The 27,829-nt window shown below is 41.6% G+C and overlaps 2 protein-coding genes across 3 annotated transcripts in view; one reads left to right on the top strand and one right to left on the bottom strand.

Moving 5' to 3' along the window:
* Positions 1 to 27,829, top strand: part of MED12L (mediator complex subunit 12 like) — a 368,061-nt gene that overhangs the window by 218,515 nt on the left and 121,717 nt on the right. The window lies entirely within an intron of this gene.
* GPR87 (G protein-coupled receptor 87) lies at positions 738 to 27,829 on the bottom strand. The gene is made up of 3 exons (XM_027543489.1): positions 27,387 to 27,829; positions 9,157 to 9,288; positions 738 to 3,755 (listed from the first exon to the last, which is right to left on the bottom strand). Exons 2-3 carry the CDS (start codon positions 9,188 to 9,190, stop codon positions 2,713 to 2,715), a joined length of 1,077 nt encoding a protein of 358 aa, XP_027399290.1. The 5' UTR covers positions 9,191 to 9,288; positions 27,387 to 27,829; the 3' UTR covers positions 738 to 2,712.

The following is a 27,829-nucleotide window of genomic DNA, read 5'->3' as shown; positions in this document are numbered from 1 at the left end:
GAAATTATCTGAATATATTTCTCATTTGCATAAAATAAAAATAGCTATGTTAAAATCGCTGCCTTAAGTGGGTCCTAAAATACTGAATATAATCCAAAAGTTCCATGTAAGAAATTTTGGATTTCAAATTTAAAATTGTTTCCAAATTTTAAATTAATTAAAAACCAAATAGAATTTTTGCTTTATTCAATGTTAGTGCAGCAGTTTATATTAACTTATGACACCAACACAATATTTTACGTTACTCCTGTGGATATTATGTTAGTCATGTGACTGATTTATTCTTGGTTGTGACCACAGTGTGAGTATTTGTGTAAAATACAAGCAGTATGATTTTGATGCTTTTGTAATATGGCTTTAAGAAAATGGAGATAATACTTTAAAATTTTTTCCTAAGTCAATGTTTTAAGCTATCCCATTGATTTAATAATGTAATTTCAGAGAATGAAACCACTATATTAAATGTACCCACCAACTCTACAGCAGTACAATTTTAGAAACATTAAAATGGGATTGAAATATTTTAAGGGCCTCTTAGAATTGAGGCCTGAATTTTAGAGAATTAAATGCAATGTGGGGTTAGCTCTGCTAAGTTTCAGAACACCAAATGGAATCATTTGATGAAGATGATAGGTTCTTAGTTTTTAGGCATGTTCTAAGGTGAGTGTGCCTTTAACAGAACACACACACACACACACACACACACACACACACACACACACGGACTATTTGTGAGCTGTGATGTAGAGCCAAGTAGAGCACACACACACACGCACACACTATTTGTGAGCTGTGATGTAGAGCCAAGTAGAGGACACACGCACACACACACACACACACACACACACACTATTTGTGAGCTGTGATATAGAGCCAAGTAGAGGACACACACACACAGACACACACACACACACACACACACACACACACACTATTTGTGAGCTGTGATGTAGAGCCAAGTAGAGGACACACACACACACACACACACACACACACACACACACACACACACTTGTGAGCTGTGATGTAGAGCCAAGTAGAGGAAGGAGAGTCTAGGACACCCTGTACTGAGGGTTTTCCCAGCTGCAGCATTGTTCCTCCTTTTTATATAGGGTAGCTGTAACTCAGCCTGGGTGTTATGAGGAAAATGGAGAAAGGAATTAGCCTTTCAAACTGTCTTCTTAAATACCTAGTGTAGCGCATGGCTGTCTTAACCTAGCTAGTGAACAAAAGGAGCAGCAGGTGGTGGTAGCTAGGCACGTGTCCAACAGAGATGTGTATTAATTCATGTACTGTAGATCCCCTGGAATTTATGGAATTGGAATCTTGATGGAGCAATAGATACTGATAAAGGTCCTTAGACAGTTGTTTTAACCTCTTTGCTTCTATCCCTTCTGTTAAACCTGACTCACCTATTAGACCCCTTTTCTGTTCTTGAACCTAACTAACCTTGGTAGTCACTGTTAGGCTGAGTTATTTTTGGGACCTGCTTCCTTCTTTTTTGCTCACTTTAGCTTTTCAGAATTTTGCAGATCGTTTGTACGAGTCTAAATAAAATGAAGCCTTGCACTGTGTTATACATGTACGTCTGCTTTGTCTTCGTTAACCATAGTGATACCTTTTCATCAGCAAACATGCCTTCATGCCTGGTCTTTTAATGCTCCCCTGGCTCCTTGTCCCATGTTAGGAACCTAGACAATGGTCAGGCAGCGGAAGGCTTTGAAAAAGCATGAAGGTTCAAAGGTTTATATTGAAGAAGGAGAAATTATTCTAAGATTTTAAGTTACCCTTAATCTTTTTGACTTGATGTATTGAGCTCTACAACTGAAGGTTTAAAACGAATGATATTCCTATTAGAGATGGGATATAATTTAAAACTATAGTTTTTGTAAAATAAAGATTATTAGATGGCTTTTAAATACACTATATGTACTTGACTATTAATGCAGCCTTCATCTTCTGTTCTCTGCCCCTAGCACATAGGAATTCAAACGCAGCACAGGGGTATAAAAATGGCACTGTATGTTCAGTGTCTCATCAAAATTGACTTGTCTTAATACTCATACTTTTTTCTTCTCTGAAATAACCTAAGTTTAAAATCAGTTAAGTGACTTGAGTCTTTTCAAGTGTATTGCTTAAAAAAATACAGTTGAACCTCCTTGCCTACTCCTGCACTGTGCAAGTTTTTCTAATGTGCGTAAATGTAAACATAGACACGGGACTGTGGCTAATGTTGTGAGCAGGTCATAGATACAATGACAGAGAAACCTAGCAATCTGTGTTTACTCAGTTACATCTGCAACAAATGAGCTGTGTTGAAAACAGCATTATCTTTCCCAAATCTTAAGGATCAAGGTCGAACAGAGTTCTCTCTACTTCCTGTCCTCGCAAAAGTGGCTTCAGAGCATCAGTACTTCCTGGAAGATGACTGCAGAGCACTGGCATAGCTGTGGCCTTTGCTGCCCCTGAAATCTGCTCCTTAAACTTTGAGTCATGATCCTCGCTGCTCAGCCATATGCCATCTCGTCAGTTTCACTTTCTTCCTTATCCCTTAATGTTTTCCTCATTTCCAAATTATACCCCAAATTCATAACATTTCAGTTCTCTTTTCATCCACATTTTGATGGGCTCAAGCAAGGATAATGAAAATACACATTTATTTACACTTTGTACATGCTGACAAACAAGAGTGGGCCTGGTGACCTTGAATTCCTACACGTCAGTATAATCATAGTATATGCGGACCTCGGATCTTCTAACACTCTGTAGTGATCGGATGCTTTCGCTCCTTGTTCTGATGTTTGATTTTTTGAATAGCCTTCTTGAAAATGAGCGACACATGAAAAAGTAAATGATTGGGTCCAGGCACACGTTGCACGCAGACAAGAAAAGTGTCATTTCTTTGCAGTAATACAGGATTTTGTGTGCCGACTCATCTAAAAGTCTGTCCAAGTGACTGAAAGTAAAGGGAATCCTACACAAGTGATAGGGTAGAAAACAGGTAAAGAACACAGCCACGACCACTCTAATGCTCTGGTTGTGTTTTCGCTTTCGGCTTGACTGGCTTATGAATTGCCTGCTGGATTTGTGAATGTACCTGGAAATGGCAATGTAACACCCGATCAGTATCACCAGCACAACCACGAACAAGCAGCTGTTGACGTAAGTGATGGCATTATGCCATTTCACTCCCAAAGGACTCTTAAGTTTTGTGCACTCATGAATATTTTCCCTAGTTGGTTGGACATTGGTTAGAATGATGTTTGGCAAGGACAGGACAGCCATGAGCACCCAAACACAGACAGATAAAACCTTTGTAAAGGTTATGCTGTACATGCGAGAGTCGCCAAATGGCTTTACCACCTTCAGGTAGCGATCAATGCTTATCAGCCCGAGAAACACAATGGAAGTATACATGTTGGCGTAAAATAAAACCGAAGAGTATCTGCAGAGGATAAACTTGAAGTACCAAGGTCCAAGTCCTGCATCATGGACTATTCGAAATGGAAACGTCAGTGTCATTATGAGGTCGGCAACCACTATGTTTTTGAGATAAAATATGAAGCTGGTTTTATTCCTAATGTGAAAGAAGATCCATACTGCTAGACCATTCAGCAAGATGCTTGCCACGAATATAACGAGGTAAAGCCCAGGCAAGACGATAGTGTCGAATTCGTTGTGAACGGTGGTGTTCTTTCCAGATCCATCGCTTGTGTTACTTGGGGTGTGATTCCCTGGGCCATGCAGCTCATTATCTGTAGGAGAAGTGGGGAGAGGTCACTTCATGTTTCGCATGCATGCCCTACTCAAGCCAGGCTTTCTTACAGGCTGAAGTACTGATGTTTCGGGCTAGTTAAAAAATGTCTTTAGTAATTTAAAGAGTCTATTTAGTGCACTGTTTTTTTTTTTTTTTTTTTTTTATTTAGTGCACTGTTAATGTTTTGAGTGGCTAAAGAATTGGTGGTCTCACACAACAAGGTCCTACTCTATAGTACAGAGAGCAACCCTCAGTATCCTGTAATAAACATAATGGAAAAGAATATGAAAAAGAATATGTATTTTGTTTTGCTGTACACCAGAATCACTTTGCTGTATACAAGGAACTAATACCACATTGTGAATCAGCTGTAGTTCAATAAAGAAACAAACACACAAACATTAAAAAATATTAGTGACCTCACCCCTGAATCCCACTTCTCTCACCAAGTCCTTTGAGTAAAATGTGAATTTCTGGTTGGTTGTGCTAATCATTTGAATGAAAATAAATATACCAGTGAAAATGATCTTGACTCAATTTTTAATTCAGTTTTGATATAATTACAAATTGAATAAACTGGGGAGCAGCAAATTAAAAATTTCATACAACAGAAGGGTAGCATGTAGTTATTTTAGTGCAGTCTTTGGCAGGCTCTTTGAAATATCTTTTTCTCTCTCTCAGTTTTAAGCTATTTGAAATGCAAAAGAGTAAAACTAGGAGGTCATTTTGTTTTTTTGGGGGGAGGGTGGGTAATACTTAAAAAAGTTTAGGGAGCATTGTTAGGAAGAAAGACAGAAAGGGACAATTGTCATTAGTATTTAAATTTATTATCAAGGAGGACAATTTTTAAAAATAATTGCAGCCTGGTACCTACTTTTATTTATAAGCTAGATTATACCTATTACGCTAAGAATATGAAAATTTTAAACCTTTTGCTATTTTGAAATCTTGAGTTCATGAGCCTTACCATTGTATCACATAATCATTGAAACAGTTTATGAACATTGGGTTTGCGTGACAGCCATGAGAAGGGGCCTCTCAGATCTCCAGCTGCAGGGAAAGTAATTGATGGGCAGCTGTAGCTCAGTGCTCTGAGCCCAGCACTGTTTTCCTGCTGATGCCACACTTCCATGGATCACTCCTAACTAGTAACTGAGCACAGTAGGAACATTAAGACAAGCCTGCTCCTGGGGCAGTAGGGGTTCCTCTGATGATGACTTTGGCTGGAGCACTTTTCGTCAGTCTGGTCAAAACTTCCTTCCAACTACACAGAAATATGAATCTTCCTATTTGCTCCCTGTGCTCGTCTCTCCTCCACAGGGGTTGGACCTGCATAGCTGTCTGCAATCCCTCAGGTCATTCCCCCTATAAATCTCCTGGGCATATGGTTACTTTTATCTGCTGCTGCTGCTTTTTTTTTTTGAAAACTGAAACTGTTTACAAGTGAACTTTTGGGTTGTGACTTAAGTCATTTCTGAATTTTCACGTCTCACTAATAACGTTTACTATAATGACAGTTATGGAATGATTTTGTTTTAGGGCTAACAGCATGATTTTAGCCCTCAGTTCCCTACATGACAGGCAGCGTAGTATGTACTTTGTTTTCCTTCTTTGAAGAAGTGAACCAAGGAAGAGAGTTTGGATGATTTTTAATCCAAAAACAGGTTCTTAAATTGCTGCCTGAAATTTTAAGTGTATAGGCTCTTCCCAAGTAACCTTGTCCTCTGTTTAATTCTTTCCCTTTTATTCTCTGCTAGAAGTGTTTTTAAAAACTGGTTTCCCTGGCTTAAATATCCTTAAACAGGCTGGTAATTTATACCTGGACTAGCCTGTTATGATGAGACCCATAGTATTTATAAGTTTAAAATGCCTGATTCAGCTGCCATCTGTATCACGGTTGCCAGTTTCAAATATTGTCTTAAACAGTATCGTTCAAGCCAATTTTGACTTAATGAAGTGTCTCCGTCTTGGCTGCTTCTGTACCACCAGATACATATCAGCATCCATAACCTTAGAAGCTTCTTAAGATATGCAGTTTTACCTGGATTAAGGTACCTGCTTGAATTAATTTCTTCAATTAAACTATTAGCAGTCCCTTTCATCTAACCCAGAATAGACACCTAAAGGAAGTATGGAGAGGACAAGTAACTTTTAATTAGGATGAGTGGTCCAACTGAGGCACCCCACCGAAAAGGGGCAGCTACACCATCTCCTGAAACACTGGCTATACCTTGTAACAGTGATTTTCAAAGCCATGGTGAGTGCAAATAGAATGGATCACTGGCCACAGATACCTACTGTGTGTTTAGTCTCTCAGTCCTTTAGAGTGTCGCTCGCCAGGCTCCTCAGTCCATGGGATTCTCTAGGCAAGAATACTGGAGTGGGTTACCATTCCCTTCTCCAGGAGATCTTCCTGACCTAGGGATTGAACCGGAGTCTCCTGTGTCTCCTGCATTGCAGGCAGATTCTTTACCCGCTGAGCCATCGGGGAAGCCCAGCGTACATAGTAGGCATGGAGTATTTCAAATCTTAGTGTTAGCTCCCTGGATCTGCTATGCCTGTCCATTGTGGGATAGAAGGATCCCCTACTTGTCTGTGTTGATTAGGAATTTTGTGTCCATTATATACTTTAAAGTTTTAATTGTATGAACAAGCAATCTTATTAAATAATGATTTACTGATCAGTTATGGTTATTATTAAAGTTAGTCTTAAATCAGAATGTCAGAAATAGTCCTGATGTGTACTCTGAGTCATAAATAATACCAAGGCCAACTGACCTCTTTTCACGGTAATGATTGAACTGTTTTGTAGCTTTGAGAGTGTCTGCCAATCCTGTCACCTCACAGTATTTGCATCCTTAGTTTATGTATGAGATTAACATTTTGGAATACAGGACTTCTTACTTCAGTGGAATAGGCTTGGGTTTGGTTATTACTTCATTTGCAAATTTCACATTTATGATGCAGCTTAAACAAACTAGTGGTTAAAACCTGTTATGGGTTATTCTATGAAACACTATGGTAGTAGAGGGAACAGTCATCTGTGGGCTGCTCTGGAAGGCTCAAAACTGAATATAGAGAGTTTTTTGTGACACTTGATTTTTTTTTTTTTTTTAAGAATTAAGACTATGGCATATTCCTTCCTGCCAGCTACCTCCCATCATTTCTTTTCTATATTATTGCCTCCAGTTTTCCTAATGCCTGTGGCTATGCCCAGAAGCAGTTCTCTGCAGTGTTCCTGCTCAGGAACAACGTCCATTTAGTGAGTGGCTTTCTTTACCCAGGAGGTTTTATCATGTGGTTCTTTGCTGTCAGTAAAGAACTTGGCTGAGTTAGGAAACATTTTTAATGACAGGTATAATTGTGATTCAATTAATAAAGATTTGAAGCTGTTTTTTACAGCATAAAGGCTATTTTCTCATATCTCACACACTCCTTGTTTCCTTGGATGTTATTCCCTGTGTTATTTAGTGCAGAGCTTGATTACAGAGGGAGAGTTACGGTCAAATTTCCTTTTTTATTTTCCCCCTGCATTCTTGCTCCAACTCCTTTTAAATTAAGTTAGCAAAGGCAATGACCTAATAACACTAGTACCAAAGTAAATCATCATTTTGTGCCAGTGTGTGTTTGAGGGTGGGGCTTCCCAGGTTCAGTAGTGGCAAGGAATCCCCTTGCTAATGCAGGAGATGCAGATTCGATCCCTGGGTTAGGAAGATCCCCTGGAGAAGGAAATGGCAAGCCATTCTAGTGTTTTTGCCTGGGAAATCCCATGGACAGAGGAGCCTGGCAGGCTGCACTCCATAGGGTCACAAAGAATTGGACACAACTGAGCATGCATGCAAAGGTGTGAGAGTGATATTGTGTTATGTGTGCTGGGGCTGTGGTTGCCTGTGTTTGTGTGTAAGGGGGATTGTGTGTGTACTGTGTGTGCTGAAGAAATGCATGGATTTTGTGGTCAGATACCTCATTAGTCCCACGTGGCTCCTATACTGGACAGTGGAGATCAAGGGCATTGCAGTCCTGTTTGTTAATGTTTTTTCAAATTAAGTTTTATTGGAGTATGGTTGCTTTACAATGTTGTGCTAATTCCACTATATAGCAAACTGAATCAGCCATATATATTTCTCCTCCCTATTGGACTTCCTTCCCATTCAGGTCACCACAGAGCATTAAGTCGAGTTCCCTGTTCTATCTAGTATGTTCTTATTAGTTATCCATTTTATACATAGCATCAATAGTGTATGTGTGTGAATCCCAATCTCCCAGTTCCTCCCCATCCCCTTCCCCCTTGGTATCCATGTAGTTGTTCCCAATGTCTGTGTCTCTGTTTCTGCTTTGCAGATAAGGTCATCTATACCATTTAGATGGAGAAGGCAATGGCACCCCACTCTAGTACTCTTGCCTGGAAAATCCCATGGACGGAGGAGACTGGAAGGCTGAAGTCCATTGGGTCTCTGAGGGTTTGACACAATTGAGTGACTTCACTTTTACTTTTCACTTTCATGCATTGGAGAAGGAAATGGCAACCCACTCCAGTGTTCTTGCCTGGAGAATCCCAGGGACGGGGAAGCCTGGTGGGCTGCTGTCTATGGGGTCGCACAGAGTCGGACACAACTGAAGTGACTTAGCATACCATTTAGAAAGTCCTCTTTGACAATGCTGGTTCAGTCACTTCTTAGCTTTGTGAAATGGAATAAATAGCAGCCATTTTGCTGGGTCTTCTGAGACTTAAACATGCTCTGCGCACATTTCAAGCACAGTATCTGGTACTTAGTAGGTGGTCTGTCTCAATGTCAGGCCATAATTTTGATTTGTGTCATGAATAGCAGTCACATTCTGAATGAAATGTGATGGAGACCCTTGTTCCTTTTGCTTTTGGAGACAATCCACTGTTGCTCATGGGACCATGTCACATTTTGACACCAACTGTGAAAGCATCAACCATATGTCACTGCTGTACCTGCCAGGTGGGGATGAAATACCAAAGTCATGCAGACGACCAGGTGTCACTGACCTGGTACAGCTGCCCTGCACAATCATGTTCTAGTTACCCAGTAGTGCAGGTAGATGTTGTCTTTGGTCTAGACTGTTCCATGTGGTAAGTAATATATACCTTAGTTTCAGCTGAAAGACTTCCCCAATTGTTAGTTTAATCTTTCTGTCCTTTTAGAGATCATCTCTAGATGAAACAGCTTAAGACAAAGTGATGGCAAGTTAAGAGTTCTCTCGGCAATGCCATCCTGCATGTTTGCCGTTTTACATTTAATGAAGGCAAGGATAAATGCAAGTTTATTTTGTTAATTGATTTGCCAACCACCAAAACCCCTGAATTGACACATGGTGTAAATAACTGTTATTGATCAAGTAGGATTTTCTTTGCATTTTCCCCTACAGCTTACCTGGTAATTTTGCAAGTGTCAAGTTGAGCCCCATTCTTTAGTTGTGAGGGACTGAAAGCAAAGATCTGTGTCAGGAAACACTCGGGGACAATTCAGTCAAGGGGTCAGCATAGGTTATTCCTGGTTTGATTTCTAGGGGAAAAAAGAAAAAACAGTTGAGCAGGAATTTGAATACACAGTACTTTGATTTTCACTTTTAAGAAAAAGAAAAAAAATGCCTCTTGATTCAGAAAAGGCCTACTCTTTTGTTATGAACAGCTGTGCCATGTAAGACTTGTCTGTTTTTGTGTGTTCTTTCCACCTGCCAGGGAGCCTGGGACATTTCTGTGTAAGCCTTCACCATCTGAATGCCGCTGTGTGGCCCCGGAAAAGTTACTTAACATCTCTGTGACTCAGTGTTCTCCTCTCTGACATGAGAGTGGAAATAATCATACAACAGAATTGTGACAAGAATTATGTGACATAGTCCATAAGAACCTGGGTCCAAGAGTTTTCTCAAGACACATTAGCCTGTGTCTGGCCATATTTCTTCTACTTCATTCTACCCAACCCCATTGACGTGAGCTCAGCTGCTGCTGCTAAGTCGCTTCAGTCGTGTCTGACCCTGTGCGACCCATAGACTGCAGCCCACCAGGCTCCCCCGTCCCTGGGATTCTCCAGGCAAGAACACTGGAGTCTGTTGCCATTTCCTTCTCTATGAAGCTCAGCACATGTATTTAAATGTATCTCTGATGACTCTTAAATGCAACTGGAGATTGTTAAAAGTTGAAAGATCTCGGAGCGATATATGTTAAGAGTTTTATAAACTCAACTACCTTCAGTACCCAGTCTTAAACTCTCTGGGCTTCTAGTTCTGGCTTTACACTAACTAGCTGAGTGACTTTATCATGTCCCTTAACCTTTTTCTAACTAGACTGGAAGGCTCTAAAAAAAATCCCCAGTGGAACTCAGGTTTACATGGGCTTCTGTGTTTTCCTCAAACATAGGTTCCCACTCAGAATTTAATACTGCTTGAACCTTTATCTTGAAGTCCCTGTATTTCTCTATGATAACTGTTTTCCATCCAACCTCAAAGTCTGGCTAGGAGTGAATAATTATATTGGCTTTGAGTCACTAGTTTTTGAAATTCTGGCTAAAACCTCAAAGCTTTCTGAGCTTCAGATTGCTCACAGTCTTTTTTCCTCATGATTACCCGAGACTGTACGTGCACTCAACGCATGTTAAACTGTGACGGTGCCCCCGACTTCTCCTTCAGCAGCCTGCTCCCTGTTTTCTGACTTCCTTCAGGTGTTCATCAGAGAGAGAAGAGATCCTGGGAACTGTTTTGGAAAGTGTTTCTCCGAAGTCAGATGTCTTTTGGGAAGGATTCACTCTAGGGGAAGTCACACTGTTTCTCATGAAATGAAACTGCGTGAGACCTTCATGCCCCCTCAGCAATATTGCTTATAAATACCACAAAGCTGCAGAGAGACCCCAAGTAACCTCAACCCCTCCAAGTCTAAAGCAATCTAGTGATTGCATAAGCAGTTATGTCTACTGGTCAGCAGGCTCAGAGTACTTTCAAAGCAAAAGCATATGTAAGAATTGGGCAGCCTGTGGAGAGGCATGTGTTTCTTTCTCTGTTATTTTGTCCTTCTCTTCTGTTCCCTAGTGGCACGTGACATTTGGATGCTGGATTTGGTAGTAGATGGAAAAAGTGGTGTCCAGATGTTCAGTGATTTCCTCCCCACTACCAGTCATCTCTTGAGAGTTTAGACGCCCTGTCCATGTCTCACCTTGAATCGTCAGGGTATATGGTACATAGTAGTCAAAAAGTATTCATTGGTTTATGGAGCATCGACAATAGACACCCTCTTAGACATCCTCCTTTTCGGGTGCCAGTGTTGCAGTCTTTTAAAAGTAAGGCAAGGAGGTGAAACCCTACTTTTCTTTTATTAAAGTTTACTGGGATTGAGGCAGTTTTCTAAACGTTATAACAATGACCCTTAGATTTCAGTACACCTTATTTTCTTGAATCTAACTTCTGATGGAAACGTTTCAGGGAGTTTCCATGAAAGACATCTCTAATTTCATGTTTCTCTGTGGGAAAGTTATGTGGTTTTCCTTTTCTTGACTTCATTTAAACTTTACTTGATAACAAGAAATCCAGTATGGCTTATCCCCAGTGGAGGAAAAGCAGTATCTAGTGGGTGAGCCACAGTCACAGTAATAGATAGCAGACAGTCATTGAGGAGGACACGGAAAAGATTCTGGGAGAAATATTTGCATATCATATTTATTCTGATAAAGGGTTAAATTCAGAATATACAAAGAACATTTACAGCTTCCTAATAAAAAGAAAATAGCCCAACTAAAAAGTGGTCTAAAGATTTGTATAGAGATTTTATCAAGAACACATGAAAAAATGCTCAGTATCTTTAGTCATTAGGGGGATTCAAATAAAAACCACAATGGGGGCTTTGCTGGTGGTCCAAAAGCTAAGATTCCACACTCCCAGGGCAGGGGCCTCAGGTTCTGTCCCTGGTTGGGGAACTAGATCCTGCATGCTGCAACTAAAGATCCTGTGTGCTGCAACTCAGACCTGGAGTGATCAAATACATACATAAATATCTCTTAAAAAAAACAACAACAAACACCCACACAATGAAATAACGATTTCATATCTCCCTGACTATAGAGTGGCTATAAATGGAAAAGATGGTAACAAGTATTGCCAAATATATAGTGTTGCAACCCTCATACATTACTGGTGAGAATTTGAAATGATATGGCCACTTCAACGACAGTTTGGTAAATTCTTAGAAACTTTAACCTACATTTATCTTACCCGATAATTCTACTTGTAGGTATCTACTCAAGACTAATGGAAACATAGATCGATGCAGAGACATAGATGCAAATGTCTTTAATAGTGTTATTCATAATAGCTAAGAATTGAAAGAATTGAATCAACCCAAATATCAGCTGATGAATGAATAAACCAAAGGTAGTATAGTCAACAGAATGGATAAACCAAAGGTAGTATAGTCCAAGAATGGAATATGACTCAGCAATAAAAAGGAGTGAAATTCAGCTATAATATGGATGAATTAAAAAACATTGTGCTAGGGAAAGAAACCAGATACAAAAGACCACATACCATTTCAATGAAATGCCTAGAAGAGGCAAATCCATAGAGGTGGGAAGTAGGTAAGGGCTGAGGGTAGATGTGGAGAGATTAACTGTAAGGGGGGGTGAGGAATTTTATTAAGGTGAGAAAAACTGGATTATGATGGTGGTTTCACGACTATAAATTAATCAAAAATCATCAAATTGTACATTTAAAATGGATGAAAATTATTGTATGTAAATTATACCTGAACGAAGTTAAAAAGGAACAGAGTGCACAGAAAAGAAATAGATACAGGCTAGCAATTCACTGTGCAATAATATGAGTTTTATAGACCAAGGAAAAGTACCTTATAAGCACATTCCTTATCATGTCTTGAAGAAGACAGTAAAATGCAAAGTACATTTAGCAAGAGTTCCACCCCTTGATGTAGGTGTGGGGCATTGCTCAGTGATCTGGATGATTCATTTATGAGTTTCTTCTTTTAGAATTTGGTTCAGAATCTAGAGACCCTGGCTGTGGGTGGCGATTTGTACTTTGGGGGAGTCCATGCTCTCATTTTCTTAATTCCCATTGAAATTATGTGAACGAGTTGGGTCTTAATTAGTTCAGACATGATACGTGGATTTTCTGGAATCAAATTTGTCTTCCAGGTTTGGGAAATACTTTATTCTCCTCAAGTGGCTTGTGAGAGTTTCCTCTTGTCACCTCCATCTCTTTTACCACTTCCTTTAGATGAATGACTTCCCCAAATTGGGGTCATAGATCCTCATTTTTTCTTTTTGGTTTTCTCCAGAGTGTTCATGTCTCCTTGGATGATCAGCCATCACCTCTCTTCCATAATCTTCCTTCTGTAAACTTCTGTTCATTGTATCATCTGTGTTCCTCAGACTCAGCATCTCTAAACTTTAACTTTTTTTCCTTTCTTCACCAGAAGCCATTTTCCTTTCATCCCTCTTTATGAATATTTGCTTCAGCTCTTGATCGAGAGAGTTTAAAACCTCAGTACTGAGTTGGATTGTTCTCCCTTGGTCAGTCACTTATCTGGTCTTGCTACTTCTTCTGTTACAATGTCATTGCTTTGCTTCTGTCATCATCTTGCTGCTCAGATCAGGGCCCTCCTGGTTTTATGTATGGCCTTGTACTGACCTCCTCTCTGGTCTTTCTGCTTCTTGCGTCTCTCCTCTCAGATTCTTCCTGCTGCTTTTTGTTAGATTCTTCTTTCTGAATTACCCATATCATCATGCTCTCTCACCCTAAGTACAGTATGGTAGGGAACTTCTCAAATTACAGTGATAACATATGTAAGGAGTTATGTTTTTAGTGTTGGAGATTATGGAGTGTGGAACCCAGATTATGCTGGGTTCTGATAATTAAAAGGTGGCTCTCAACTTTGGGAGAAATCTTGTTCCATAATTAATCCTCTGAATCAGATGACAATTGTACCTCCTCTGTAGAATCATTATGAGGTTAAATTAGAATATATGTTTACAAATTGCATGCTTTGTAAATGGAGCTTTTGCTTGTGTTGTTACCATTAATCCTTGCCTACATGAAATTCAAGATCATTTTCATTCGATCAGGAATTCTTTATGCTAACTGTTGCCTCACAGGGGCATGCCTTTCCTTTAACCCCGTGCCTTTCTTCATACTGATTCCTGCTCTTGAATGATCTCCCGTCTTCTCCTCTTTCCCTGTCTTGGGAGTCTCTACCTCCCCATCAGTGTTGACCATAATCTGACCTTTTCTGTGAGGTTATTGTCTCAAAGCCTACTCATATTCCAAACTCTGGGAATTATAAAGATGGAGGGTAAGTTTCTGCCCTCAAGGAATTTAAAATCTAGTTGAGGACCCAGAAGTAACTAAACCACAAAATACAGAGTAAGAGGGGTAATGTTGTAGAAATCCAGACATGGTGGTGTCCCCTGATGAACAGAAGCAGAGATCAAGGAGGTTCCATGGGAGCTTTGATGCCTGGGTTGTGGCTGGTTTGCCAAATGTGAGATGGGAAAGGAGCATGTGGAAATGTTCAGCATGGCCCAAGATAACGTCAACAGCTAGGGAGATGATGGCCTCAAGTGCTAGAAAGGTGTGACAGATTTGGGGCACATTGAGGAATGAGTGGATGCTGACGCTGATGCAAAGGGAGGAGGAATGTTGTGGCCTCCTAGTATTAGGCAGTGGGTATTGGTCTCTTTCACTGATAGGAGGGCCCATGAGAGGAGGAGCATGTGGAAGAATGGTGGAGTTCAGATTTCGCTTCATGGATTTCAGGATGCCTACGTAGTATCTATGTGGAGATGTCTACTGAGTAACTGAAGTTGAGGTCTGGGGCCTGGGGAGGTGGCCCTGGCTGGTGGTGTACTTTTAAAGTTGACAGAAGATCTGGGATAGAAAAAGCAATGGGAATGGGTGCGATTGCCCACGATGACCCTGCCCAATAGACTAAGAATAGGAGAGGGCTGACTTTGAAGTTTTTCAGGAGCAGTTCTCCAGAAAGGGAAGTGCCTAGAGGAGTGGTCAGAGAACTGGAAGGATTATCAGACAAGGTTCATGTCCTGTGAACCGAGACTTGAGGTGACGAAATAAGAAGTTGTAACTAGTTTTATCCTGCAGGGAAGTCGAGAGGCCTAGGACAGCAGAGTGCCATTGAATGGAGTTCAGTAACAGAGAGGTCACTGTTGGTCTTTGTCAGAGCTGCATAAGTCATGCTGTGTGAGTGTGGGGGGCAGAGGCAGAAGGCTGATAACAGAGGGTTGAGACAACTCTTTCAAAAAAGAAAAACATGTCTACCCTGGGAAAAAGAGAGTGGGAGGGGTGGGAGGTAGAGATAGATACAGTACTGATGGAAGTTTCTGCTAAGCTTCTAATTTAATGTCTTAACATTTTAAAATATTTTCCTCACTTGACTTAAAAACAAATGAGAAGCAACCCTTGGCGCTACGACAAGCCGAGTAGGGTGGCGGTGTGGTGCTGGGCTAGGCTCTGAGTCCCCGCCTCTCCATCTGTACAGTGTGTGCATTGACGCATCCATTGTGGGGGTGACTCCAAGGCTGACATGAGAACACACACGAAGCATCTGGCACAGCTGTGCAGGGTGAGGTCTGAGTCTTACAAGCCCCTGTTGCATGTCGCAGGCACACGGTAGAATGCAGTTTGTGACTGATGGGTTGGACGCAGGGTGCAATGGAGTTCTTACCACCTTGTTTATGCTGAGACTGTTGTGTGGTTTGTGGTTTCAGTCGCCCAGTGAGGAGGCCTTTGACTGAGCTCTTTGCCCCAAGAGCTTCATTTCAGTTGCCTCTGATCCTCATCTGCTGGCTGGCTGTCTTCAGCAGCAGCACCGACATTCCCCCCCGACCCCACCCCACCCCACCCCCGTGCAGCTTATCACAGAGCAGCTGTGCATACTGTGCACATCCCAGCGCCTGCAGGGTGTTGCAATGAACATTGCTTCAGCCGTAGTTATGGGCTTGGGTCCAGGGCCTTGCTGACGGGCGGAAGCCCCGTCCTGCCACCTACGGCTCCACAAGCTGAGAGCTGATGAAACCTCTCAAGAATGTGGTGTCTGTGGCAGGTCTGGGTTTCACGGCCATTCCTGAGGTTGGATAGTATCGATGCTTAGAGACCTTCTGGCTTTTTTTCGGGCCAACCATTGATATTTTTCTTGTTTTCATAACCCTTGACTATTTTCATAACGGTGTTGTTGTTAGTTGTAAGCTGGCTTTTTAAATGAATGAAATGAAATAGTAGAAAAGGACATGTCCTCAGTGTCTCCTTGATCTTAGGCCTTGAACTTGTTGCTTGGTTTCTCCTGCAACCCTCACAGTGGCCCGTGCCCTACGTGTGTTTTATTCCTCTTTTCCTCCCCAGCCAGGACGATTTGAGGTTCAGACATGTGAATTAATATTCCCTGACAGAGCTAGTAATAGCTGGGATCAGAATTCCTACCAGATTTGATTGAAGCTGTATCCACGTGTTTTCCCGTTATCCTTCCCTAGAGTCCCAGTGCACAGCAGTTTTCCATAGTTGGTATTGGACGGTGGAAAGTGGGAGGGGGAAGATAAGGCAGAGGCAGCATTTATGTTCCCTGTTGAGGCCAAGAAGGAACTGCTGATCTTCTAACCTGGAGGTATAGTTTGGTTTGACCTGAACCATGTGGACAACATCAGGAAATTTCCCTCTTACCTTAAGAAAGATCTGCCCAAACTGAGTATGAAGCGTCCAGCAATGTTTGCTGCCTCTTCCCCTTGGGAACCTGCTCTCTAGGTCACCAGCTCACTGCAACCTCTCCTAACTTCCCCGAGCCTCCTCACTCGGGAGTTTTGCCTGCCTGATCCTATAGACCCCAGCTTTCACAACTCTTGATTCATTTATCATTTATCCTTATGTGATGACACTTGACCTGTACGGATCATCCAGTGGTCTGTGTTGACTATAAACATGCCTTTCTTCCTCTTCTTCTGCCCCTCTCTGCCAACTCCTCACTTTTCTTGCTTCAGTGACCAACATTGAGGGTTCATAACAAATGATTCTCCTGGTACCTCTCGACAACCCAGAAAGAATAGTGGCAGGTGAGCTTGTTTAGTGCACCCCTGAGAACAAATGAATTGTCACAGTTGAGCTTTTCACCGTGCCCAGCCCTCTGCCAAGGCCTTTTCGTGAAAACCCTCCTGGTCATATCAGACTGTTTTTATGGTTGGGAGAACTGACATTCTGGGTCTCCAGGAAGGAGAGGTTTACTCACGGTGGAGCAGCTTGAACCTGGGTGTGTAGGATGCGCAAGTGTCTGCTGTGCCCTGGAGGGGTAGTGGGGAGGCTGGGAAGCTGAGCATCCAGGGCTCCGGAACTGCTGCTTTGGGCACCCAGCCTTGCTCCCATAGTTCCTGGGTTAGATCTTGGCTTGGATGGGGAGCTGCTGTGCCAGACTGGGAAATTCCCTGTGCAGCAGGCAGGGCCAGCGGGCATGCCTGCCAGGCTACAGCCATGCCTTTATTCTCCCTGGCTTCCCAGGGTCTCATTATTGTGCTTCTGGTCAAGATGGGAAAGATAAATGCCAGTTAAATGCTCACTCCCTAGATTCAGCTGCTCATGATTTTTTTGGACTGATTATTTGGTGGTGGTGGCGGTTCTCACATGGCAGAGCTGTAGTTTAATTTGCCCTCCACATCTTAGTGTGTTCTTTAGAAGCTCACATTTGGAATCACATTTGGACCTGCAAGAATTTCAGATCTGAGGGGTTTTGTTTGTGTTTTGTCACTTTCTTAGAGAAAAACTGTACTAAAAGGTAGATACTAAACGGGGATACTACTATAATTCCTGAATATCAGTGGGATGGTGCCATTGTTCTGCTGCCTGTGTGTAATGTTCACAAGAACCATCTAATGTGAAGCTTCTGGTAGAAGGTGCAGCATTTCTTGCATTTTGGAATCACCTGTAACCTAAGACTGTGTGTGTGTGTGTGTTCCAGGCCTTGGGAAAGAAACAAGTTACCTCATTGGCTATAATTTACTTCTTTTTGTAATAGAATTAGGTCACTGTATTCATAGGGCACTTCATTAATGCAAGCTTGGAGTCAGTAACCCAAGGTGTTGGAATGCCAAGCAAACAGCCTTCATTCTGGTTTTTCAGGTACCACCCTGAAGTTCTTTTTACAAAGTTAACGCTTGACATCTGTAGCCTACAATTAAGCAAAATTTGGTTCACACTTAGATTTAACTTTTTTCCCCAGGTGACCTCTGATTAATTGTTTATTGATTGATTGATTGAGGGAGGGCAGTGGATGAGGGAGGGCATGAACTGGGTTGTAAACTCCCTGAAGGCAGGGTTTGTGTCTAGTGCTTCCTTATTACCTTACCCCAGACCTGGTTATTGTGCAGGTGAGGAGCCTTAGTGAGCTTCAGCAGCTTGCCCAACATCACACAGACAGTGAGAGACAAAGCCAGGAGATGAGGTCCAGTGTCTGTGACCCCAGAACAGGCTGCCTCTCTGCTCTGCTACTTGGCCGGATCAGCGGCCCCTCAAAAGTAGGCTAGACAATGTCCTGGACCTCAGTGCAGTCAGCAGGTGTTAGCTGCTGACTCTCTCTTTGACCCCGTGACCCTGGGCAAAGTATTTTAGCTCTACTGTTTGTGAAATGAGGAAAATAATAGATGCTTGGCCTGGCTCCCAAAGATGCTCTGAGAATCTGAAGAGATAGTACGTGCAAGTCTATTTTATACTGTAAGTGCTACAGTAATATAATTCATGGCAAAGTAGTGGAATTCATGTCAAATATTTTTTCTGCTTAATAATAAAAATCTTCCCCTGTGCCTCAGATGGTAAAGAATATGCCTGCAGTGTGGGAGACCCAGGTTCGATCCCTGGCTCAAGAAGATTCCCTGGAGAAGGGAATGGCAACCCACTCCAGTATTCTTGTCTGGAGAATTCCATGGTCAGAGAAGCCTGATGGGCTACAGTCCAGGGGATCACAAAAGAGTCGGACATGACTGAGTGACTGTCACTTCACTTCATAAAAATCTTATTACTCATATAGTAAAATTTTATCATTTCCCAAGTTGAAATGTGTATTTTTGTGTTCTGTTTAGGCAAAGTCTAATGTACGCGTAGGGAAATTCTGAATTATTAATACCAGTTTACTGGTCCGAGAGGTTTTAGGCTATACTCCCAGTAAGAGTAGAGGTATTGGATTAATATATTCTAAGCCAAACTGCATTTCAAGTAACTTCTGTTCCCTTAAAAAATTCTCAAAATCTAAGACCCCAGGTAAAGTCTTTAGCTGTTTGATTACCATTTACAAACCTATTTAAGAAAAAATAGTACTTTTCATAGGCTTACAGAGATGTTGTTTGGAGGGTCATTCCATGGCTTAAGGGTCAGTGAGAGGCAAAGACCCTCTCACTTAAGGGTCATAATTATTCTTCATTATGATGATGATGGTGGTTGTCATGGTCACCATTCTAATCAGGTCATCAGTATAGCTGTGGGTTGAGGGGTTAGGTGTCCTCAATGCTGCTCTCAATAGAATTGGGTGTAAGTTTAGCTACCCTAATTTTTTGAATCCGTTTAAGCAAACTGTAATGCTGTTTAAAGTAATGAAACAAGACAAGTACCTAACAGACACATCTTCCTTCTGTTTCAGCCCCTCCTTCAGTGGTAAAGATTCACTAGTGAAATCTTCAATGCCAATGGATATTGTGCAGTTCTCATCGGCATCGAACCCTCACTGTGTCCCGTTTTCTCCTCTCATAAAAACAAGAAATAGAATTTTGGGATTAACAGATATACACTATTATATATAAAATAGATAAACAACAAGCAACTACTGTGTATCATAGGGAGCTATATTCAGTATTGTGTAATCTTTAATGGAAAAGAATCAGAAGAAAATTATCTATATCTGAATCACTTTGCTGTATACCCGAAACATTGTAACTCAACAATACTTCAATTTAAAAGTCAACCAATCCCCCTTCTCCCATATGTAGTAAGAGGATATGACATCACATTTAATTCATTTTCCCTGTGTGTGTGAATACATACACACCCACATACATACATACATACATACATATATATATAACACATTTTCTTTAAAGTAGTTCCTGCTGTCAACCTCACTGGCGTTAATTACTTTTTTCTTTATGAATGAATTGAACACAGTATAACCCGGGAAGAACTGAGAGAATAGGAATTAGCAGTTCCTAATTCTCCTGGGTGGGGAAGATCCCCTGAAAAAGGAAATGGCTACCTACTCCAGTATTCTTGTCTGGAGAATAACATGGACAGAGGAGCCTGGTGGGCTACCATCCATGGGTTTGCAAAGAGTCGGACACAAGTGAGTGGCTAACACTTTCACTTTCGTCTCCTGAAAGGCATGGCCAAAGACCTGGGGAAAGCTGAGCAGACACTGGTCCTCTGATATTTCTGAACAGCCCACTGTGAAGTAAGGGAACTATTGCAGTGGAATGCAAATCCACATAAAGCCCCATATCTAATGTCAGGAAAATGAGCCAGGTATAAGAAGAAATAATCACTAGTATCAGCAGGCCAATAAAATACAGCTAACAGCGTGTTAAGAGAAGTGCTCAGGGGGGCTGGGGGCTGCAGTGAACAGGGGAGTGTTGCTCCATGGCGAGGCTCTGGGTTGTTGCCATTTGGATGTGTAGGTCACCTGCCACAAGAGTGTAAAAATGGATTTTTGTATAAAATTACATGAATTTTAAATTCTGGCTTAGCTTTATTAAGACAGACCAAATAAAGCTTGTCTGTGGCTTATAGTTTGTGACATCTAATTTCAAGGTGGGGCTGCCCCAGGTCTCTCCATGGGGTTTCTACTAGTACCTTGGGGTACCTCGAGCCTTGGTACCCACTACCAGCTCCAACCTTGAGTCTTATTTTTAGCAATTTCCCCCTCATTCATTAATTTCCTTCTTACATGAAATTGATGAGCTTGTAAGTCAAGCTTTGAGATAGTTTATACAGTTTTAGAACTTAATGGCATTGTAGTTAATTTGGGATGAATATTTTTTCAAAGATTTTAAGGTTTTGTCTTCCTTGATGCTGATGCATTAAGTTGAACTGTTTGGAAGTGTTTTCATAGGTCAAATGGCATTTTCATGTGGTTAACTTAATATGTCTAGTGCTCAGGAACTTTTGATGATTAGAACAGGCTTCCCATGTGGCTCAGTGGTTTTAAAAAAAAAAAAAAAAAAATCCGCCTGCCAAGCAGGAAACCTGGGTTCAATCCTTGGGTCAGGAAGGTCTCTTGGAGAAGGAAATCGCAACTCACTCCAGTATTCTTGCCTGGGAAATCCTCCATGGATAGAGGAGCCTGACAAGCTACTATCCATGGGATCGCAAGAGTTGGACTAAACAACAACAATAATAGTACTGGGGAGAAAAGGGCAGAGAGGTTTTGCTAGATTAATTGTGAAGAAACAGCAATATAGTAAAACTGTGTTCTCCCGTCTGCCTCCGTAGGATGGCTTTAACTGAGCTTTGAGTTGATACCTCCATGCGGTCCCCCATTTTCACTGTATCTATTCTTTGGGTGTTGAACACAATTTTGTTTTTCTGTATGAGGACTCATGAGAAGTTCTTTTTAGGCTGCATATTGAGACTAGTGTTCCTTTAATGCTTGTGCTTAGTCGCTCAGCCTTTTCTGACTCTTAGTGACCCTTCTGTCCATGTATTTTCTCAGCAAGTATACTGGAGCAGGTTGCCACTTCCTACTCCAGGAAATCTTCCTGACTCAGTGATCAAACCCATGTTTCCTGCATTGGCATGCGGATTCTTGACCACTGAAAGTGAAAGTCGCTCAGTTGTGTTTGACTCTTTGTGACCCCATGGACTATACAGTCCATGGAATTCTCCAGGCCAGAGTACTGGAGCGGGTAGCCTTTCTCTTCTCCAGGGGATCTTCCCAACCCAGGGATCAAACCCAGGTCTCTTCAATTGCAGGCGGATTCTTTACCAACTGAGCTATCAGGGAAGCCCCCCTTGACCACTGCACCATCTGGGAATCCAGTGTTCCTTTAGGCCTGCTACTATTATTTATTGAAACTGTATCAGTGTGCCTTCTTGTTTTCCTTTTAGAGTTGAGATAGGAATTGATGCATTTGGTGAACTAATCTTACACGTGGCTTAGAATTTCACTCCATTGCTTTTCCCAGGCTCCATTTTTGTTAGCATTCATTTGAACTTATTTGATATTGAGCATCTCTGTACACTACCTCAGATCTTTGGGGGATTAGCACGATCTAAATAAATAGCCATGTGAGGGAGTGCCTGCCTGGTGTAAAGTCAACTGGGGTGTAATTCATGACAGAGGATGGGGGAAAGGGACATGTGGGAAATACACCATCTCCTTTTGGGGGTGTAGTAAGGAAAGGTAACGTAGAGATGTTAGGCTTGGTCACCCTGGTTGCAAGACAACTGTGTTGTTGGGAGTGTCTTCCAGGATTGAGGAGGACGAGGGAGGCCATCAGAGCAAGTGTTAGGCGCCCTGGCTCTCATTTATCATGTGCCTTCAACTTTGCCCTCTCAGACTCCATTCTCCGTTGGCCAATTGTTCAGTGTCTGTATGACTTGCAGTTTCATACAGATCGTAAACTGGTTCTAAGAGTGTCCATGCCAAGTCTTGCATGAGCCGAATGAGTGGGTACCAGTCAGATACTCAGTGTTTCTAGGTCCTAAGATGATAAATGGAGATAATACTTGAGGTGTTGTACTGTTGTCTGTAGACATGGTATGAATAGTTTTTTTTTCATACCACAATATATGTCTATATATATGTGTGTGTGTATTTGTTTTATATTTGTAACAAAAAATTAGAATGACTCTTTTAGGGTAAAGGGAAAAGAGAATATTGATGTTGAGTAGGTAAAACCATAGTGTCTGTTGAACGGTGATCATAATATGCTTATTCCATGAATATAGTGACCTTTTATAATGGGATCCAGTGTTTTATTCATTTTGCTGTGTATTATATGAGTTCTACATGAAGAGTTTTGGCACAGTACAAAATGTTATCCTGCTCAAAGTCTTCATTTTGCAGGATTTTAACATGTTTGGTTTAAACAACCCCAAATCGGTGCAGCTGTGCTTATTTAAGGTTTGCACGTTCCTGTGTGCCGGGGGTAGTTGCAAGGTACCCACTTATGGTAGGAAGGGCCGTTGTCTTTAAAAATAAACCAGTAAACAGTAAATTGAAGTTATTCCAACTTGTCTTTTAGTCTGTTTATCTAAGTTTTGAGAAGCCCATTGATGATTTGTTTTCAGTTTCACGTCTCACCTTTGAGTTTGGCAGGTATGAGGAGGAACAAGTTTGGACAGGCAGGTCATCCTCCCCAAAAGCAGCATGGCAGGCCCTAAAATGCCTGCAGTCTTGAGGCAGCTGTGTCCGTGCATTCCTTTCTTGGGTCTCTTCTGTCAGCTCTCAGCTTGTGAGACACAGCTGACTGCTAACAGCCCGAGTGTTTTTCTGCTATGATTATTCTTTCTGCAGCTAGATCCTAAGCTCCTGTAGTGCAGGGACCTTGGATTATTTTGTTTCTGCTGCCCCCATTACTCTGGCTTCCACTCTGAAAGCAACCAGAATCTTGATATTTTTTAGCAAAGGATCTCTTTAGACTTCGAGACTTGAAAAGTGGAGTTTGAAAGCCAGTAATATTTCTAACCTGAGAGCATGTCCAGACTACAGGCAGTGCGTCCTCTAGCAGCTGAAAGGTCTGTTTTTGTCTTTTTACTCACAATAGCATGGGTTCAGCAAGCACTGCCTGTGTAATTTTGTGCCTAAGACTATTCTAAGTTATTTAGATTAATAATAAAAAAAAAAAGTTGGCTATGACATGTGGAATCTTAGTTCCCTGAACAGGCATTGAACCCGTGGCTCCTGCATTGGGAGCGCAGTGTCTTAACCACTGGACCACCAGGGAAGTCCCTTGATAATTTGTGAAAAAGACACTGGAATCAAGTTCCAGACGTGCCACTTACTTGGGCAAGTCATCTAACCACTCTATACTTCAGTTTCCTCTTCTGCAAAACATTCATATAGGATTGATTTGAGGACTGAATGAGGTTTTACCATAGTATTATGTCCTTCAAGGCCTCGAAATCTTTAATTGGAGCTTGGCATCTAGGAAGAACTCATTATATAGATGCCTTCTGAATGGTAGTAAAAACAGTCTGCCCATTTTTCAGTTGAAGAAACTGAGGCTTGCAGAGGTTCCTTCAGCACACACCAGTTGCTGTTACTCACCCAGGTTAGAGGCCTGGTAAGGGCAGAGCCTGCATTTGAACACAAGTTGGTCTGAGTGATGGGCTTAACTACTCTTTTGCTTCTACTTCTGATCAACCCCGGGGGTTCATGTATTGATTATAATCTGATGTCTCCTTTGTGAAAACTAGGTAATAGCCCCAGCTTGATTGCAGGATGTGACGTGCCTGAGACAGCCACTTATCTACTGCAGTCAAGTAGCATGGTAAATAAATTACAAATCTGTGTAATTTTACCTATTAAATTGTGTGTACATGCTAAGTCACTTGAGTTGTGTCCAACTCTTTGTGATCCTGTGGACTGTAGCCCACTAGGCTCCTCTGTCCATGGGATTTTTCAGGCAAGAATACTGGAGTGGGCTGCCATGCTATCTTCCAGGGGATCTTCCCAACCCAAGGATCAAACCTGGGTCTCCTGTATTGGCAGGCTGGTTCTCTATCACTAGCACCATCTGGGAAGCCCACCCATTAAATTACTGATGACAAGGCGATCCCAGATAGCAAATACAGAATTTACTTGGAACTCTAAAGAGTGATGACTCAGAGAGCATGGTTGTCTGCAGGCAGACATGGGTCAAGCTCAGAGCTCTGCTTCCTACTTGTTCACCACTGAAGCCTCAGTTTGCTCAGCTGTAAAATGGAAGTAACAGCAGTGTATATCTTAAGGTTGTGTGAAGTTTTTTCTTTTAAAAAATAATTTATGTTAAGATATGCAGTAGCCTTAGACATATGTTAAGCTACCAGTGCATGTTAATCATTGTTGTTTTAGTATTATAGTTTACAAGGACAGTTTGTGTTGTAAAGGCTCTAAGTCATTTTAAGAGTTACCATCTTCTGACGTGTGTGAAATTATTGTTAGAAATTGTCTTTAAAAAAGTCAAAGAAATTGCTTTATAAGAGAAATTGTGGAATCACTGATACATATGACTTAATGTGATGGCTTATCAGTGCTCTTCAGATGCGTTTTTAGTGTAAGTTTTTCATGTTGGTTAATAAGGATGTCAGTGAAAGATACGATGTGCTACTTCAATACAAAATGAAGAATAAATGTTCTATTCTGCCCATATTTGCCATACAAGGAAGTTGGAAAGTTTGGAAATTGTTGCCAAGTTGTGTAAGGGCTGGACTTCAATCATTGGCCTGAAACAGCAGGTTCGCAACTTGTTTCTTGTTCACCTTGATGTTTTCCATGCGTTCTTCTCATCTAGTTCTAAACCACGTGTCTCGGTTACCTCTGCTCTCTCCTCTCATCTTTAGATAGTCAGCAGCTATAGGGATTCCAGTTGGCCCTTGCCTTTCTACTGAGGCAAAACTTGCCACCTGAGGAAGCAAGAGGAGACTGTAGTCATCTGTGTCTTGCAGAGGAAGAATCCGGGGCTTAAAGAGGCTGGGATTGGATGAACATCATGTAGCTGCCTGGGACAGAAAAGGGCAGAACCAGTCTTCCTCCTCATCATTAGCAACTTCATTTGGCTCAAGCCTTGGGTTCTTGATAACCAACCTGAGTGCCTCAGTACATCTCCCGGATCAGGGGAATTTAGTCACACAAGGGGTCTCTCGTGACCTCTGATCGAATCCCCTCATTTTACTGTGGGAGAGGGTAGTGAGCTCCCAAGGAAATAAGAGGCTTGCTCAAGTCACACTAACTTTTGGCATCGCCAGCATCCAATCTCCAGCCGGGCTTTCTGCTCTGAACCAAAGTCCTGTCCCACGCTTGTGCACGCAGCAGTCCTGTGGAGACTGTGGGATGCTCCCGGGTGATTTCACCTAGGTTTCACGTCCCTGCTCTCCTGCTTTAACCGTCATCCCTTTTATTGGGCTCTGAGCGAACTTTCCTAGTTTCCCTTCAGTTTATAGGAGTGCAGAGAGTGAATGGCCATTCATGTCTCCTCTATCTTAAATTTCTGTGGCATTTTCTCAGAGGACAGGACTAAGCGTGGAATATTTTTTGTTTTTAAAGGAAGTGAAACCCCAGGATATCAAAGAAGGAAGGAAAGCAGACAGGCTCCGAAGAGGCCAGATAACACTCAGCTAAATAAAAACATCCACTCTAATTTAGTTTTCCATCTCCCACTTATATCCTGGAGTGCAATAAACCATCTCAGTATTCTGTCTGCCAGGAAATTTTTGACTCAGTCTCTTCATGGAATAGGATTTTCTGACTAATTACACTTTTTCTTTTCTAGGCTATATCCTTAAATATGGTATTCAACCATCTGACTGCTCCTCCAACCTCTTCTCCTTAAGCCACATACACTCAGAACACTTTTCAGATAGGTGTTAGAAACAGTAGTCTTAGGACAGGATTTTGCTGAAGGACTCAGAGAATACATCCCCTTGATTCCTAGTTTCAACCTTGAACTGGCAGAAATAATAATACAGTACAAAAAGATGATAGTATAAAATCAAAAGTTTCTAGCTCTGTTTGTTAATATAGAACCAAAGTTTTTGTTGTTCATTTTTCTAGTAAATTGGAGTCTCTAATCAGAATTATGAAAGAAAATCTGTGTTAAAAATGTTAATATGCCTAATGTGAAACCAGACCCACTTTGAGAATATGATACAACATACTGTAGCAGATAAATCTTAACCTAGTAAATCAAAAAAATCACCCTACCTTATGCTCACCTATCTTTAAAAATCCTTATTATAATTTAGAAGAGTTCAAATTTCCTTCTTGATTCCCTGAATGAAATAAAAGTCTCCCCATGACTTTGAACATGAACCAGACCCAAGCTGTTCCTAAGCCATTCGTCACTAGTTAGGCGGCTTTCTCAGTGCCTTTCCAAACATGTTTTAGCATGATCTCTTAAGGAATCAGGGCAAGGATTGCCGTGTTCTTTGTGTTACAATGAAAAGATTGAGATTCTTTTATCAAAATGAGGCAGTTGGGAGAGAAAACCCATCTTTTTTTTTTTTTTTTTCTTTTGATCTCCTTTTAAAAGTGAATGAAAGATTATGAAACAAATTTCAGTATGGCGTCTAGGGAAACAATTATAATGGACTTTGGGGTTTACTCAACCAATAAAGCAAATGTGATTTAAAAATTCACTTAATAGAAGTGATTTCCTTAACATCGTTTCCACGTTTGAAGGCATAACACACGGTTTGCTTAACCTGCCTGCCTGAGCTGGGAATAGTGAAATTCTGTGAAGCACAATGGCCCGCATTTCAGAAATTGTTCCCTCCCAAACAAGACTTGTGGATCTAATTCACTTAGGTTTCTAACTCTTACTTCCTCTTCAGATCTCAGATCTAAGCAGAGGTATCATTACAGTCTTAGTGCTATGTCCTACCAACCATGGCTTTTAAGAAAATAAATTAAAAAAAAAATTTCATTTACCTTTCATTGCTGTGCCTGGCTGTCCATTCACCTAATACAGGCGTCTTCAAGTCGAAACAGGTTTCTCAGTGCCAATTAAGAATAAGCTTTGAAACTAAAGTTGGCAGGGAAGTAGCTTTTTTGTTAAAGCATAAAAAAATAGTCATTTTCCCCCTCCCCTGCCAGAGAAGGTAGGTCTCCCCTACCTGCCTAAAGACTGTCCTTTGGGGCGCCCTTTCCAACCCTCCTGCTCGGGAACAACTGGAGCAACTGGCTGTCTTGCTAAGAGAAATGACTCACATCTGAGAGGAGGTGAGATGTGTAGACGGGAAAGCGCTTCCTGAACCTGCAGGAATGAGACAGTGATTCACCTGAAGGGAACACAGAGGGCTGGAACCCAGAATGCCAGAGGACGGTTTAAGGAGCAGGGTGTCCAGTCTCAGGTTGGGCCTTGCTAAGTCAGA

Source organism: Bos indicus x Bos taurus, chromosome 1 (assembly GCF_003369695.1).
Source record: "Bos indicus x Bos taurus breed Angus x Brahman F1 hybrid chromosome 1, Bos_hybrid_MaternalHap_v2.0, whole genome shotgun sequence".
NCBI lineage: Eukaryota > Metazoa > Chordata > Mammalia > Artiodactyla > Bovidae > Bos > Bos indicus x Bos taurus.
This window is presented reverse-complemented; position numbering and strand designations above follow the sequence as displayed.